Below are 18,030 nucleotides of genomic sequence, written 5' to 3'. Positions count from 1 at the left end.
TATCAACCATAGTTATTACTTCCTAAGGACTGGAACACAGTAGATGAATAATACACTGTGTATCTGCTACCAGAAAGTTCTAACTTGGTTGGTGGTCTTAGAGAAGAAAATTTTGGAGAACTGAATCTTCAGCTGCCCTTGGGAGAGTTCAATTTCTTGTACTGTCTGTTTTTGCCAAGGGCAGATGGAGGCAGTTGGTGTCACTGAGTCAAAATACCCACTTATACCTTGATGCAGTTCCCAGTTAACCTACTGTAGGCCTTACAGACAAAATCTGCAGCTGGTTGGCTTCTGGAGAAAGGCAAACTCAGCTGATTAGGAAAGAAAATGTTCCTCTGGTCTCACATGGTGTTGATGTCTGGAAATCTCTTGCAGTGTACGTGCCGCAAAGACATGGTGAAGATTTCCATGGACGTCTTTGTGAGGGTTCTGCAGCCAGAACGTTACGATTTATGGAAACAAGGAAAAGACATTGCTGTCCTGGACCATATGAAACCCACAGCTCTGACTAGCCCCGAACTAGATGCCTGGAATGAGACGAAGGCAGACTTGAAGGCCAAATTGCTTCGCAGGTAAAAGCAAATAAAAAAAACCAACACACCCACACAACAAAAACAGCGACAAAAAGTTGTCTGGATACTGTATTTTAATTGCTAAGCCTTTAAACTCTGTAATTCTCAGTTTGGAGTAGTTCAAACTCATCTTTTTACACTTGCTCTTGTGACTTGTCTTGGATGATGCAGTCCCTCATTGTTCTGTTTCTTCTGCATATTACAGAACCCCTTTATTTTATTTTATTTTTTGAAAGTAGGACACTGTGCCCTGTCACATCCCATCTTTTATCCTGGAAGACAAAAAAAATCTATAGTAAGCATTTATAGCTTCACTTATCAGAAAGCAAGAGGAAAAAATTGTCAATCGCAAAAGGGATTTTATGCATGCCTTTTTCTGGTTCCTTTGATCTTTGTATTAATTTTCTGCAAGTTCATCATGTTTTTCATGTATTACAGCATGCTTGAATTGAAAATTTGGCATGCTAACCTTTTACTGTTGGAATCTTGCTTTATAGGATAGGAGATGAGGAAGAGGACAACAAACACCGGTATGTGACTTCCCTCATCAACTTCAGTGATTATAGTTTTTCTTCCTGTCATGTTTCTTAAAACAGTAACTCCTAAAGTATTTTTCTGGTTTAATTACTTGTTTCATGTCTGCTTCCTTGAAACTGCACAGAAAATCTTCAGGTATTAAGGTTTGTCAGACTTCATCTTGTGCTTGTGTAGATTTCGGAGATCTTTATCTCTTTTGCCCCATTGGAGAACCTCAGCTGCCTGTTCTTGTGTTCCATTCTTGTGTACTCAGCTGATGTCCCGAGTAAACCAAAGCTAGTGATGTGATATATTTACTGTGATTAATGGTTTATAGATAAAGCTACTAGTCGCCAAAGTAAGTGGTTATTAAAAAGTTGCTGCTGCCTTGGAAAGTGGAATTGAACTTGAGTGTGTTAGGAATGAGTTTCCAGAGGGAGAACTTCCTTGTTGTGCTTCCCTGAAGAGCGCTATTTTACAGGGAACTGAATTATCAGAGGGCTTTAATGTACTCAGGTGTAAAGTGGGTGCTCCTCCATATGTTCCTTTACACTTCTTTTTTTTCTTTTTTAAACACTGTTCTGTCTGCTACCCAAAATACTTCCTCTGTATTTCTGCTCTCATGTACTGTTTGTTGAATTTCTGATGCGAGAGTTGAAAATTTCTGGAAATTAACTGCTTCATCTCAAGGTAATATTCTGCTCAAAATTTTCATTCAGATATAATTTCCTAGAAATCCAGAAATGAAAGCTTTAATTAGTCTTTAGATTTCTGGGGCCGTGTCTGACAGGGACTTTGAGTGTCACTGAGTTTTAAAATTACAGGCCTAATAAATTTGATTATACTGAATGCATTTGAATTGCATGTTAAAGATGGCAATAAGAGTGTCCCTCTTTCTCCAGTGTTGGTCTTTGTTGTCCTCTGGTTATGCTTTGCACTGGTGATCTGTGCCTTGCCTTTTCTACATGGAATGATTGGTCCCTTATTTCGTGAATGCTGAAAAGGAAAAACACATTGTCCATTAAAGACGTGCTCATGAAAATATAGTCAGTGGATATTTTGGCAGATAACTGACCTCAGCAGCAGTACTTCACTTCAAAGGTTATTTTCCTGAAATGTTTTCATTTCTTTTTTCTGTAGTGAGTTTCAGGAAGAGCAGGGTGATCTGAGACTCGGCAGGTGTGATTTGTGCTCTTTTGGCTATGTCTCTCTGAACTCCAATGTGCCCCTTAATCCTTTTCTTGACCGTCTGGAAACGTGGAGCCTGTGGGAATACTTGCAATGGATTTTCAGGGTATTTTAGATTTATTTCCAGTTTGCACAAGTAACACCAACATTTATTTTCCCTGTTGAAAACTACTGCTTAGCAGTGAAGCCCCTCTGTTTCAGCCTGAGCTACTGTAAAACATCCAGCCACTTTTTAAAATCTATTAATTGTCCCTAGATTATTTTTTTTAGTATTATACTGGAGCAGGTTTCAAGCTGATGAATCCTTCTTAGTAGAAGTTTCTCTCCTGTGCTTATGTCTTGGAAAGACATCATTTGACTTGAAGACTGACTTTTCTCTGCAGGATGGACTTTGCTGGCAGAATGGGATTCACGTTATCCCCAGCATCTTCACAGTTGTACCTACTTAATTTAAGTCACTCTGTGGTCAGTACTTCAAAGAGTACATAGCCTGCTTTTTTTCTCTCTCTCCTGGAAACTAAAGCTTTTAAACTCTACAAAGACTTAAGCTATTTTTTCTCTGAGGTCATTCATATTTAGTTACCTTGAAAATCTCTACTGTGTTTACTTTATGGCTTCAGCAAGAGAGTGTTTTATTCTGGTCCACAAAGAGCCTCTTTCTGGTATGCAAATTATTTCAGTTACAGAATATTTTCACTGGAAATGCACAGCCTTCAGCTTGTAGTCCTGGATGCAGTTTCTTTAAATGGATGAGTTCTTTTCTTTGTTCTTTTTTCCACAACTTCAGAGCCAGAAGAGCACTTTAAAAACATCCTTTTTATCTACTGTGAATATAAAGCTTTGTAACTCAAATTTTGCCTTGTGTTCCAACACAATGGCAATAAACCCATACACATTTACTTAAAAGAGCATTTGACGCTGGATTCTACTCCAGTGCTTTTCTTATCAACTATGGAAAGTTCCAGCTGTTAAGGTAAAGTCGTAGGGGTCTGTCTTCTCCTCTTACTTTGACTTCCTTCCTCTGTAGAAGGTGGTGTGTACTTTGAATGCTGGTGAGAAGTTGATCCTTCTGGGTTCAGTTGTGTGTTCCTGCTGATGAATGTCTTGCAGGTGCAAAGTTAACATCTACACTTGGAGTGCTACCATATGGTTAGAGCCTAGCAATTATAAATTACTGTGCATATGGATCAACTTTCTTTTCTATTAATCATTCATCTTCGGTTGCATTTTTTCTTCTTTCTTTGTTGGTTGCTTGATTAAGGACTCTTAACTTTGCAGCACTCCAAATCTAATTAGCCACTGACTTTCTGGGGATGTGAAACAATTTCATCTTTTCTATATACTTAAGCTGGTGGATAAGAATGAAGCATGAGTGTGTTTTAGTTTGTTACATGGTAATAGATGCAAAGGCCTAGGAATGGGGAAACCATATGGAAGATCCAGTTTTAAGGAAAAATGCTAAAAATGCTGTAAAATTGTAGGTTTCTGAATTAGTCTTCTGAAAAAGAAAGCTTGGTAGGTTTACACCCAACTCTGAAGGAGCTATTTGGTACATACTTTGCTCACTCTTCACTGGCTGATATGGAGTTAACTCTCATGTGAGACTGTGATTTTGGAACTGCAGCTTAAACAGTGCTGATAGCAATGATGTTTTGTTTGCTGCTGAGCAATATTAGCACAGTGTCTGGGCCTTTTCCTCTGTATCTTTGGTCAGCGAACAGACTGGAGAGGGCAAGAGGCTGAGACTGGGACAATGGCCTATGCAGGCCAGATATTCCATGCCACCCTATCTCACGCCCAGCAGTAAAAGCTGGGGAGGGGGAACAACACGTGGGTTGGGTTTCTGTAGTGGTGCTGTTCAAGAGGCTGTCTGGGCACCAGTCTGTCAGTGGGAGGCAGTAACTGATTTCCTTTGCTTTGCTTTCCTCTTCATGTTTTTTATTTTTTCATCTTTCTTTCACCTATTAAACTGACTTTGTGTGGACCTGCAAGGCTTCTTGCTTTTGTTCTTCTTATTTTGTCCCCCTGTCCTGCTGGGGAAAAAGAAAGTGGCCATGTGGGTGCTTGGCTTCTGGCATGGCTCCTAACCAAAAGATATTATCCTGCCTTCTGACTTTGCATTTGCCTTTGCAGTGTGACTATTGCAGGCTTTTTGTTCTAGTGACATTGATTGTCACTGATTGGGCACTGTTACAATTAGCTTGTTAGTATTAATCTGATCTCATTACTATGCATTTTTTTTTTTTTAGACTTCTTTGTAGACCTTGAACCTTGACTTGTACTGTTGAAAAGTCTCAGTCTGTTGGTTATGTGATAAGACCTCATTAAATGATGTTTTGAGAAAGTGTCAGTGGTGCCGTAGTGTTTGAGAGCTGGAAGATGCTCGTGGACTTCCAGCAGTTTTCCAAAGAAAAGCATTTCAGAATGAAAAAATAAATAAAAAATGATGGAATGGAGATAGAACATTAAAGACAGTTTTCTAACAAGTTCTCATCTCTGTTTCAAAGTACAAGCAAAATAGATTTGAAGTGAAAACCATTCTAACTACAGCTCACGAGTTCATATTAGCAGTGGTGGAAAAAGGTCTTTAAGAAACCAGAACCATTATTGGCTTCTGTGAATGGATCTTAAATGTGTTCTGCAAGGTTTGTCTGTTTCCTTTCAGATACCTGTTTTGCCCTGCAGCTATTGTTAGCTACCTTGTGTTTTCTCTCCAAAGAAGATCCTTTGGTTTTGTATTCAGTTTTTTTAGTTGGTGATCATTTTTTTCATATTGAAGGCTGTTCTTTTATGTCGGATTGCTCTTCTCTACTCCTAGGTCTCACAGAAAGAGAAGTCAACCCAGAAGACATAAAACAGAGGATCAGAAGTCACTGGGGGATGTCATGGCTATTGAAACTGCCTTGGAAGATGTGAAAGAGGAACTGAAAAGAGGGCCAGACGTAGAGGAGGAAGAGAGAAGCAAAGTGAATGAGGGAGAAGGTAAGGGCCCTGCTCACTGATGGCAGATCACCTCAGCAAAGAACTGCTGGGGGCATGCTATCTCTCTACAACATGTCTGTAAATAACTTGTCTACTGTTGTTTATTTCTGTTGAAATTTCAGTGAAGGCTTACCCAGAATTAAATCTATGCTTGCTGAAACACGCTCTCATTTACAGCAGCAATTGATTTTTCCCTCTCTTTAAGGATTCAGACCAAATAGATTTCTTGGCAGGGCTTAGAAGTTCTGCCAAAACTACTACAGTGTTGTAAAAATATATTGTAGGGTGGAATATTTTAAAGTATTCCATGAAGTGGCAAATAAATGCATTTTGTGTCCTCCTTTGAAAAGTAAAAATTGGTTTGTTTTCTTCTGCATTTAATCTTTTTGCCATTTACACCCTTCTTCCCACTTCTTACAGACTGTGTGTAAGGTCAACCTTAGGTTGTATAGGATCCACAGCCGCTGTGTGCTACACCTTAGAGCCATCCATGACATCTCCCAGTCCTTTTGGACTTCTTGCGTGTAAAATCACAGGTTTCACGTTGCTGGGGAGAAGGCAAAGAGAAATAGAAGCTGATGCAATGACAGGGCTGTTTTCCATGAATCCATGGCCATGTTTTTGTGCAACATTTGGTAAGGCTGCATTGGTCTTTCCCTGCACATTCAATTATCTGTTGATTGATTGCACATATTTCTTAATATTACAGTCCTCCTTTAGGAAGCAATGTCTCTAAGATTCTTGGAGTCTATTTGCTAGAATACACCATGACTTCTGTCACTTGGGGAAAGAATGACTGAAGGTCTGTTGCAAAAGCAGAACTATCTTGTCTTGTTTGTAACATGTTCCTTGTGTATGTTTAGTCCAAAAGCCTGACCTTAAAGGATCTGTGGAAGCTGTGGGTAGAGAACTGAGATGGTCTTTCAGTTCTGTGGTCTCTTATCTAGACGGTGTATTTTCTCAGCAGATGAGGAGTCTGAAAATTATTCTCATGTGCAGCAGAAGTAGCACAGTGTGAATTGTTAATTTGTGGTGCTCTAGCTTAGAAGTGGCAGCAGGGTGTTAAATTGTGTGCCCTTAGCTCTTATGCAGGTTTAATAGTTAATGCTTATAATAAATGGCCTGAAAATGCTGATATCCCTCGAGAGACAAGATTAGTGACAAGGACAGATCTGAGATCCTTAGAGTAACAGAGAAACAATAAAAGCTCTGTTCTAGTTGAATGGGTTCTAAATCATTCACTTAGGCTACATGTTAAGATCTCCTTAACTGTTAGCAAAGGAGGGACAAATTTATTTTCAGGACCATTGCAGAAAGTGCTGCTGTAAGTAGACTTTGCAGTGCAGTTTCTGAGAGGTGGAGTGTTTGATGTGGCTGTTAGCAAATATACACATTTCTTAATGCAAGATAGCAATTAAATACCACTCAGTTCTCTAATTTCCTACATCCTGCAGTCTCCATGATGTCTTACAATTTCATATTGAGAAGAGATTTTTTTTTTGATGGCTCTACTCCTGGCAGTTTAGCTTTTTCCTCTCCATCACTTCCTTTTTCTTATGGTTTGCCTTGAAATTGGTTCGATTTCCCACTTATATCAGAAGAGATGACCTTGAGAAGGAAGAAAGATGAGATTTAGAAGTAGGTCTTAACACTTTATGTTGGTTATTTGGACTTGCTGAGTATTAATAAACTTCAAGATTTCTCACCCTGATACCTTAAAGTGTTTTCTTTTTGTCTTTATGACTCAGCTTTATATTCATAATTAATTACAGAGCTATTATTGCATTTAGAATTCTTGGCAGGTTGTGTTGGGACTTGAAATTAAAAAGGAGAGTTTTTGAGCTCTGCTTATCTCTGGGTGTGCTAAGCAGTATGAATACAGTCTGTGAGTCAGCAGGTGTTATCAGCTGTGCTGTATGAATTTATAGTCCTGCAGATTTGAGTTACAAACACATATATCTTAAGAGGACATCTTTTTTTCCAAATTTGTTTGAAAAGAAACAAAGAGATGCTACCTGTAACATAGCTGCGCGTTATTTTCTGGTATGTTTCATTAAATGACATTCCCATTTTAATGTTTTATATTCTCGTTGCACCAAGGTACGGTGTAACCTCTGGTGTAAGTGGTTTGATTTCCCCATCAACTACCCTTTCTCTCAGAGGTATTGGATATCTGCAGCTTCAGTGAACTCAGTGTAGTTATTTCAGGCATTCTGCAGACAAGCAGGATTTTCCACCATGAGAAAACTTCATCCTGCTCTTTTTTCCCCACATGTATTAGCTCTGCTATTTGCATCTTCCTCCTTCAGCGGAAGGCCAGCTGATGGGGACTCCTCTCCTACTGCTTCTCCATATTGATTTGTCCGTAGAGATCACTTTACTTTCTAGAAGTATTAATGATAGCCAGAAACGGCCTTGGAATTTTGCTTCACTTTGTTGGTCTGCTGATTTTATAGATTCACTTGCAAATTAGTTTGTTCATCTTAGTGCAAAAACTCTTAAACAAAGTTCTGCATGACAGCTGCTGTGCAATTACTCATTTAGAAGTCAATAAAGCTGGTGAATGGCATTAGTTTTGTTGTTGAGTAGAGAGTTTGCTGAGTGTATAGGGAGTAAATATGATCTGGTTTTGTACAACTGGGGAAAAATCCAATTTGACTTTCATTGAATATGTTTGTTTCTCTAAGGAAATTCAATATTCCTTTTTTCTGTGATGGAACAAAGCAGTTTATCTGAGAGGCTGCCTGCACAAGTACAACAATAACTATTTGGGCTGGACTTGTTTATCTTTTTTTTTTTTTCCCAGTAGTAAAAAATAGTATAAATAAAGTTGTCAGATCAGATTCTGGGAAATATCCAAATTCTGGCATCCACTGGCAGATTTCAGCAGGAATTTGGTGCTTCATCTTACTGTGGAATTATTCACCTTCCACTTTCAAACCCTTCCTCTTGCAAATAGTACATTGTTGCATGATGGCTCATCTGTCTACCAGGTTTGGTTGGTTGGCTTTGCGTTATTCCATAATGGAGGAGTCTGAGTAGATTTGGATCGGTAAAGCTTTGTTATCAGGATGAATAGGCTTTCTCTGTCTTTTCTTGTCATCAGCCTTCATCCTATTAGTGGGAAAATGACCTTTTGCAGTAGAGTTGTCTAGTCATAACATCTGCAAACTCTTATGAAACAAACTGAGCACTTGCATCTGCCTGTGGAGCATCTATTCACTCTCCTTTCAGTGAACTGATAACATTTATTTGTGAAGTGGGGAAGGAGTTGGGTAAGGGGAACATAGGTCATTGTAAAAGGATGAAGGTAAGCTCTGAAGGCATCTCCTGTCCTAACCTAGAGGTACTCACTCAGGAGCCACTAGGAATTTTAATTACTGCTGTAAAATTAGGCTGTGTGGATCAAAATTAAACTGTAAAGTAAAACTGTTGAGACTTCCGTATGTTGAAAAAGGGGGGTTGTTGTCACAGCCATGTGGGTTGTCATCCCTGGAGACTTTCATGAGTCTCTTGGTCATGGGCCTGGGTACCCTGCTCTGTGCAGTCTTACTTGAATGCCCAGTCTTACACATTTGTTGCTGCACAAATATGTACATAATAAACCATACATTAAAGTAGAAATTTAAAAAAGGGAAAAAAAAAAAAAAAAGAATAACAAGTACTATCTTAAACATAGGTTTTATTTTATTTATGGTACCAAATTAATTTCTTCCTATGCCCCAGTGGTAGGTTTTGCATACCTTCATACCTCATTTTGGGATCACTGATACTGAAATGCTGAAATAAAAAGGGCTAATGTAATATATTGTATGTTTTTTAGCACTCTGTCCAGTTTCTAGGGACCTCTGGACAACCTTTCTGGTCAAGTCAAAATTATTTATTTATATTTATTTATATTTATTTTATTTCCAAAGTGGGCTTCTCCAAATCAGTGATGTGGTAACGCTGACTGGACCTTCAGACTGCTTCCTTGAAGGGAAGAATAATGCTGTAATGTAATATATTAGCCCAGCATGAAAGGGAAAAAAAACTAAATGCCCAGACATCTTGACATATGAAGCTAAATGTTGCCTATTTCTTAAAACAGGTGACAGTAAAGTGAAGGCTCGTCCTCCAAAAGTAAAAGGTGAGAGGAAGAGGAAGCATCTTTTCCATCAGCACCAGCACCACCTGCAAACATCTCAGCCCCTGCAGCAGCAGCAGCAACAGCCACCACTGCCACCAGCAGCGCAGCAGCAGCAGGCAGAGGAGGCAGCAGCAGCGCGGCCGCCAGTGCCCACAGCAGCACCTGCAGCATCCGCAGCAGACAAGAGCTTGCTGACCACCCCCCTCAATGTTGTCCAGCCCTCGGAGACACCAGTTGAGGAAGATGACTTTAAGCCTCGGCCTATCATTCCCATGCTTTATGTTGTTCCACGGACCAAAAAAGTGGTGTTTGACAAAGAGCACATGTCCTGCCAGCAGGCATTTGAGCAGTTTGCAACTCAGAAGAGTCCTGGTTGGCGGGAACAGACAGTCCCTTTGGAAATCCCTGTTAAAGATGAGGAGAGTGCAGAAGCAGAAAATAGAGAGATTACTACCGAGGTCAGTGATTTACAGGTATATGTGAACAAGGAGGTGGATTTGCTGGTTTTAAGCAACAAGTTGAGAGTCAGACTTGGAGTGACAAGAATCCTGAATTGTGCCTGAGTAGAATAGTGTCGCAAAGTATACAATTCATGGCCTATGATCTATTACAGGCATCTCTTTCCCCTGATTTCTTAGCTGGAAACAATTTTCAAAAGAGGAGGGAGGAAAATATTTGGGAATTAGCAGCAGGCCAGAGAAATACTGCATAGCTTTCCTTTTCTGCGTGATGGTGCTGAGAGAGCCAAGGGAATGGCAAAGCACTATTAGAAACTGGGAGAGGGAGGAGGGGGGACAAGGGCAAGAAATAAGCCTTTCTGATGTGACAATTCACAATGAGAATTTTTACATATAAGCGTTTCTAAGACATAATGGATGCAGACTAGAGAGGAAAAGCATTGTTTTAAGATGCTGTAGCTGTGATGGGCTGCCATACCTTCATCTCCATTCTCTCCCATGTAGCATAAAATTTACTTGGATTTCATTTTTAATCCTTCAGCACTGCTGCTCGTCTTCATGTCTGTGATTAAAAACAAAAACAAAACAAAACAGAAAAAAAACAACAACAAAAAACCATGTGGCGCTGTCTGTTTGTGGTACAAAGTAGCTTACATGTGATGTGTTTAGTACCTTTCACCAAAGAGGGCTGTGAGCTGCTATGATCAGCATACATGCAGTATTTGCAATGCTGGGTGGTGCATAGGACATTAGATACGGTACAATATAAACATATTTGTCATAAAATGCACTGTAATGTTTTAGTAAAGTATTTAGTAAAGTATTTCTGGTCCTATGTGCCCTGTGCATGATTTTAGTAATAGATTTTCCAACTGCTTTTGGGAATGACCAGACTTCTTGTGAGCCAATGGATCTGGCAGATTTGAAGCTTTTCTGAGCTGTTCTTAAGAAAATGCTGCCTGACATCTTAAGAAGATAGCATTGGCTTTACCTACTGCAATAATTGGCGTGGAAAGCTCTGTTGATTCCATCCAAAAGACAATGAAAAGCCAGAAAGACTGTAAATTCAATAACCCTTTATGACAATAATTCTGCCTGTTGTCCCAATCTCTCCTTTGCTTTCCAAGACATTTTGGGGTTCCCATCTAACTTGTTCTGATTTGTTATAGACTGCTGCTTTTTCAAAAATGAAGATGGAGATAAAGAAAAGTCGTCGTCACCCATTAGGCAAACCACCAACCCGCTCCCCGTTGTCAGTGGTTAAACAGGAGACCTCGAGTGATGAGGGTGAGTGCAGTGGCACAAAGAATGCTTGTATGTCCTGTCTAATGTGAAAAATTGCTGCAGCCTGTAAACAAAGCTGGATGGCCTGAAAATTTTTGTGTTATGCTGAACTGGTAGGAAATATAGCATGTTCCCATTTATTCCCATAACCCCCCATTATTGCCATAATCCAGCCAGAGACAAAATATATCTGTGGGAGATGTCCCTTCTCACCTCCCATCCTTTATTCTATCAAGAAAAATATTTTCCTGGATAGGTAATGAGGTAACGTTTGGAGAAAAGGAAGTAAGTGTTCACAGAAAATAACCACATGAAAGCTGCCTCTTTGCTGCATTGCAGTGAGTTCTCTGCACCTCAGATGGAGGTGGAGATTGAGGTTAGACCCACTGTGATGTATATAGGAAAGGTTAATTCTAACTTTTTGCTGGGCTTTTTGAGTCATACAAATGTTGTGGTCCAACTTTTTGTACTCTTGCTTCTGTTGTAGCTTCAGTAATTTGTCGCTTCTGGGTCCTATAAAGTACTCAAGATATAGAAGACTCCATAATAAACTGTTTCACACTTGCAGGTACATGAAGGTGTAGCTGCCAGACCCAGCTTTCAAGAAAATAAAAACTTTACATTCAAAAGGAAATAACAGAATATATTTCCTGTTCACTCCCCTTTTTTGGAAAGGATACTTGTTGATTTTAGAGGAGTTTTCTGTTTGGCAATGGAAGGTGTTGCACAAGCATCTGTCTACATCCTTTCTAGGGATGATGCATTTGATAGCCTGCATATGTGTAATGTCAAGTGAAATGAAAAAACGTTTGAGACTAATTATCTTGTTTTGGTGTGAAGACCTTGCAACAAACTTTTATGCTGGAGGATCCTCATTAGATGGATTCTTTTCACTGTTTTCACTTGTTGGATAGTGTATGGGGACTTTCCTGGCTGACTCAGGAGCAGCTTTCTTTGAAGGCTGGCGTTTCTTGGGGACTGATTTACAGCACTACTGGGCAAAAGATGATCAAACGGATTCTTCCCTGCCAGGGAGTAGCAGCTCTCTGTGCGCCTTGCTTTTTCAGGGCTAATATATAAGGGTGATCTGGAGGCTGCAGCAAGGAAAAGTGAACATATAAATTAAAGGAACACAGTATTCTGCTCTAGGATTCATTTGAGACAAATTGCTAGTCTTTTCTCTGTGTGTGTAACTTCTTTTTGAGGCATAGGAGGCATCATGAATTTTGAGTCTCACCTAGACTCAATACTAGGATGAGCAAAGGCAATGATCACATACAACAGTAATGACTGTTCTTTTTTCTCTGGCTCTGTCAGTATGGGTTTTGTTGCTGGTTTCCAGTCAGCTTTCATTGATTTAACTGGTAACATAAATCCTTTCTTGTCTCCTTATGTGCTTTGATTAAAATTTGGAGAACATATGCTTTGGTTTTGGCTTGTGTCTCAAAAATTCCTTGAAGGTACTTGATTTTTTTTAAGTGGTGAGTGTTGAGCTGTGCTTTGAAAGTAAGACACTGAGAATATCAATCTGCATACCCAAGGTCACCGATCGTTTTAATTCCTGCTGCATCCTACACAAGATGTGGACTAAGTGTGTTTAGCTGAAGTTACCACTGCATGACACATCCTTGTATATCTGTAAGGTCCAAAACAGAAATAAAATGTTTCAAGAAAGCAAGGATGTTTTAGAAAATTATTTTTGTTGAAGTGTGACAAAGCTAAAACTGTTCATAATCTCAGAAGAAGATTGATTGAGCACAATCCCACATTGTCTGACAAATAACTTTCAGGTTTGTTCGAGGGAACATTCAGAACCTTGACTGTGAACATGTCTGTGTTTTCCTGACAGTTCCTCTTATCTTTTCCAATTGGGTAAAAGTTTGAAAGTGTTAAAAGGGATGTAGAAGTGGAGAGGAAAGCATTAAATACCTCTTTCCAGTAATTAATGGTGAAGCAGTGAACAATGTGGTTTCAGTCACTGAGTTCTGAAGATAAAGCTCCACTGAGATGTTTTTGAGTCCTTCTGATCAAAGGTGTTCTTTGGGTGCTTTGCAGATTGATGCTGTGAGCAGTTTACATTTAGTCTTGCACTGAACATTTCTTAAATGCTTATCGTGACTCAGAACTCCTTAGTAATGAGTGGTAAGAAACTTGGATCCTCAGACTGGCACGAATGGATTCTGTGGTGGTTTAATTGTAAAATGCCAAGGGTTTTTTAAAAACAAAGAATTAGCAAACTAATTAGCATGAGTGGTGCCTATTGGAGCTCTGGCAGAAGAAAGTGTGGTGATGAATGTAAATTGAAGGCTCAGTGATGCGCACTTGATGGAAGTAGCTGTCAAGTAGTTGCAGAAAGGTAAAATGAAAATTTGAACTGTGTGCATCTCATGGTCAGCACTTGTGTTTGTAGAAACAGGTACAGGATGCACTTTGTGAAGGTTGAAATGGACTTGCTGCTGACAGCTGGGAATTGGGAGTTAGCCTAACCAAGCCAGCATGCACTGTATGCACAGCTATCTGAACACAGCTCCCAGTTGGAGAAAGTAAAGGGAGATTTCCCTGCACTTGCATTATGTATTTTGAATTGGGCTTCATTAAAGGATGCTGTTGGTTTCCAGGGTTAGAACAGTGGAGAGAGCAATAGATATTGATTGCTGCTGCTTCTTCCTCATGGATGATATTATCAGGTCATCATTCTCTGCTCTATCTGTCCAACCCATACAGTGGAAATTATATCAATTTAAGGAAGAATTTAAGACATACATGAAGAAGCATGAATGAGTTAAATGTTCCCATTTATTCAACTTGTGTTTTTTGAAATATTAACTTTTTACTGTGCTATGGTTTGCCTCTACTAAAGACTGTTCATTATTTTGGAACTTTTTCTTTCTAGAAACATTTCCATTTTCTGGGGAGGAAGATATGAGTGACCCAGAGGCTTTGAAATCTTTACTTTCCCTCCAATGGAAGAATAAAGCACCTAATTTCCCAGCTGAAAGAAAATTCAATGCAGCTGCTGCCCTGAGTGAGCCATACTGTGCTGTCTGTACCCTCTTTTACCCATATAACCAGGTAATTCCTGAAACTGCTCCAATGGATGTGCTGGTGCTGAGTGCTGAATGGTGACTGTGCAAGTAGAGTGCAGATCTTCATAAGCAAGTGGCAAGTCTCATACAAGTGCGTGCCTCAGAGAAGTGTCTGGATTTGGCTGAGGCATTGGATCAGGCCTTGCCCATTATATCTGCTGGATTCTCTAGTTATCTTAGCTTTCATTATTTAAATGGCACATACAGAGCTTTGCACTGCAAACACAATTTCATGCAGAGAACCAGTGCCATGTTGGGCCTGTGTATTGCTCTTGTGTAGATGTGTGCCTGGATTTTTGAATATATGCAAATAAGCAGCAAAATAAAGATTTACTCAGTATGTGTATGGATCATTTTTTGGAAACTACCAATATGCTTTGAGATGTATTATAGCAGAAAGGCAGAATTTGTCAGGTGAATTTGTTTTTTGCCTAGTTGTGTATTGATTTATTCTTGTATGCTTATAGACTAAATCTGGCTATATATATCCAATAGGAATGGGTGCATCAGGGGGAAGAGGGGGGCGTGAAGGAAAGGGGAAGCTTTTTCTGAGAAAAGCAGAACCCTCCTCAGCCTGCAATCGAATACTGAGTATAAAGTATCATTCAGAATTGCCAAATGTTATTGTATGAAGGTTGTAAGGAAAGCAGGTACAGCTAGAATATTTTAATCCATTGTTTTTTAACTCTGGTCTGCTACCAGAAAGCTTGAAATGTTCTTCTGGAGAAAATCTTGCAGGAAAAAAGGGAAAGAAGAGTGCCAAAAGGACAGAGGGCATCATGGGGAGTCGCGGGAGGTCTTGTTTTCAGTAATTTTTATTTTCTCCTTGTTGTGCCCACCTGCAGTTTACAAACTTAGATTTTTACTGAAGGAGAAGGGGAAGGCTTCCCATTATTCTAATGTTTCTTTGAGTTTTTAAATAAATTGCAAATCCCAGTAGAGGTCTAAGGATGAGAGAAGAGCAGAAGATGGAAGTGTGCATGAGAAGATACAGCTTCAGGTTCCTTATCTGTGCTGTGTGATGTCAGGTGCCAGATGATGGGAGATGACCTTTTTATGAGGGTATTGCTTTGACTTTTAGGTTAAAACTGTGACTAGAGAAGAGTGATGTGATTTTTCTCTTCAAGTCCTTACAGGTGGATAAAGAAACTGTTCCAGTCTCTGCTGGGGAGACCACCTCTTTTGTCCACCTTTCTAAGTGCGGACAGAAGACGAAGCCTCTGATCCCAGAGATGTGCTTTACCTCAAGTGGAGAAAACACAGAGCCCCTTCCTTCAAATTCATATATTGGAGAAGATGGAACCAGTTCCTTGATATCCTGTGCCAAATGCTGCTTGCAGGTTCATGCTAGTGAGTGTTTCCTTTGTTACCAAAGTATATTCAGAAACTCTCAAATTTCTTTTTATGTTGACTGTATTTGAAATCCTTGTAGACATGCTTGCTGTTCCTGTCACTCCCACTTCTTCATTTTCTCATACTAGTATCTGTGTGTATTTGAGTCCTTCTTGACAATAACTATTCATAAAATATAAACAAATAGCTGAGTCTTTTATGGTTCGCATAAAAGAGCCTTCATTTTGTTATCTTTGTTTTGTTATTATTTTTTATTTTTTTACAATAATGCCAAAATCACACAGCTTATTGTACTGTTTTTGTTTGTTCAAAAAGCAGTCTAAGGTAAGGAAAGGTTGGTTTGGTTCTGCTGTTTTGAATGCACTGTATGGAGGAGCTTCTGAGGTATATTTTTATTAGTGTCTGAGTTACTATTTGTAGGAATGGCACTTGATTACGAAAAAGAACATATGTCTGTTTGTTTTGCTGGTAGTTCTGTCTAAAAGAAGAACTGATTAATCCTCGTTGAGTGTACCTTCGCTGTAGATTGTATGATATCCAGTTAACATTTGCACTTGTACTAGATGTGACAAATTACTGTTCAGCTGTTTGATCTTGACAGATGGGAAATCCTATTTGACTTGCATAGTTGGAATTGCTTCTGTTGTTCCAGTTTTATCTTCTGCAGGTCACTGTGCAGCTTAGTATGGCTGTCTCTTCTGGAGATCTAAAGCACAACTACTTCCACATGGCAGCTGTGATTATGGTCACTCACTTGTGGTTCATAAGAGCAAACGATAGAGTGTGACTATTTTGGTTTTTTTCCTCACAAACTGTGGTCTCTGTAGTGATCAGACCAGAGATGCTGGAACTTGTGCATCCATATGTCTTCAATAGACTAGTCAAAGTGTTTTCAGTGTCCAAACTGATTTAGTTAGAGTTATGTGGGCAAAGTGTTGTTAATCTGCAGTCTCAGACACTATGTAGAGAAATTGAGCTTTCTGTTTTATCTGTGCCTTGCCCTTGGGAATAGGGCTCAACTTCTGTGCTCTAGTCTGATGTGTTTTCAAGTGTCTGCTTTGTTTCCTTGTCACTGTTTGTACTGCAGAACTGTGATATGCCTTTGACTTTGCTGCAGAGAATCCATTTGCTTTTATTACAGGATTGCAGCATTCAGTTGCAGTTCGGTTTATCTGACAGCATGCTGTAAAACTAGTTGGCAGTCTGCTTGCCTATTGAGAAGTGCCCTTACCCAACTGCGATAGGTTATGACAACGGCAAGGACACAGTGAAGAAAGCTTTTGCAGAGGTTTCTGGGCTTTTGTTGTTGACAAATCCATGAAAAGGGCATATGTTCTTGTTCCATCGTTGTTAAGGGAGGATCTGGGATTTAGTAAGCCTTGACTATTCTCCCCTCAGATCTGTAGCCTTGACTTGAAGCAAGAAATCAGTGCTATTCTACACCCTGTTGAGCTCCAACAATGTTTCAGTTAAGGGTGTCAGTTTCTCCTGTAGCTCAGTTTCCAGGTTAGCTTATTAAGATTCATCCCCCATGCCTGTTTTCCAGGATTGAGTTTAATGTGCTTTCTTGGTTTGCCATGTGATAAAGGGACACTTAATGTATGGGAGACAGCTGTGGATCTATATTATTGACTTTTTTGACAAACTGTCTGGTTAAATGGATAATTTTTATAAATCCAGTTATTGGGGCAATCTCAGTGCTTTCTGAATAACTTCTCTTAGGCTTTATTTAGTAATTTGAGACTGTCCAGCTGATATTTTATGTTCATTTCTGTTAGGAGAGGGCCACTGGTTGAGCTTTGTGTTAGCTAGGATGCTGGCCAGCAATTCATAAATATGTTGAATTTTCTGCTACAGAATAGCCTTTCTTTACAAGCATGGTAGGATCACATAGATGCACTTTTTAAAAAAGCATTTGTGTCTTTTGCCATTGTTCAGTAGCAAACCTCAGCACCTTTGTGGAGTGTAAGGGCTTTAGTATCTTTAGTGTATTCATTATAGGCCTAATGTCACTTTCCACTTTTGGTGCTGCTGAGAAGTACATTGTTGCTTATATAGTACGGTAATAAGTGCCCTGTAAAATCAGTTGTTTCTAGTATTCCGCATAACCAGAAATTAGAAGTAGTTTCAATGCTGTTAAATGTGAAATGCACATGTTTAATTTTGTTGCAATATTACCGTTTCTTCTTGCTTAGAATACTTAAGTAAAAATGTTGTTGCTGAATTCAGTGGTTTGTTTTGATGTGCAAGTGAAGTCCAGCAGTAGTAGTATTACTTTAACTCCAGTCCTTGCTTAAAGGATCAAAGTATTCAGGGTTTTCTCCATGTGTTTTTTTGTTTTTTTTTTTTTTTTTGGTTCAGTGTTTTGTTCTCAGAACTCTTGCTCCAAATTCTGTCCACTCCCTGAGAATGACTTCCCTTGGAGTTATTCAAATACTGCACCTAATTTCCAAAATGCTTGT

At 39.4% G+C, this 18,030-nt stretch overlaps 1 protein-coding gene across 8 annotated transcripts in view; it reads left to right on the top strand.

Annotated features, from left to right (window-relative positions):
- The window catches only part of KDM4B (lysine demethylase 4B), an 85,064-nt gene that overhangs the window by 52,619 nt on the left and 14,415 nt on the right, over positions 1-18,030 (top strand). For 2 of the 8 annotated variants that reach the window (XM_032441009.2, XM_085517920.1), the window contains exons 9-15: positions 376-572; positions 1,070-1,102; positions 5,095-5,258; positions 9,349-9,845; positions 11,015-11,132; positions 14,023-14,201; positions 15,343-15,565. In XM_032441009.2, the coding sequence (XP_032296900.1) occupies positions 376-572; positions 1,070-1,102; positions 5,095-5,258; positions 9,349-9,845; positions 11,015-11,132; positions 14,023-14,201; positions 15,343-15,565 (1,411 nt within the window). Of the gene's footprint in view, positions 1-375; positions 573-1,069; positions 1,103-5,094; positions 5,259-9,348; positions 9,861-11,014; positions 11,133-14,022; positions 14,202-15,342; positions 15,566-18,030 lie in introns of all 8 variants that reach the window. The other 6 variants (XM_032441008.2, XM_085517919.1, XM_085517923.1 and 3 more) reach the window with 3 other exon arrangements.

The sequence above is a fragment of the Coturnix japonica genome, chromosome 16 (assembly GCF_054131305.1).
Source record: "Coturnix japonica strain WE chromosome 16, WE-NBRP24, whole genome shotgun sequence".
NCBI classification, from domain to species: Eukaryota; Metazoa; Chordata; class Aves; order Galliformes; family Phasianidae; genus Coturnix; species Coturnix japonica.
This window is presented reverse-complemented; position numbering and strand designations above follow the sequence as displayed.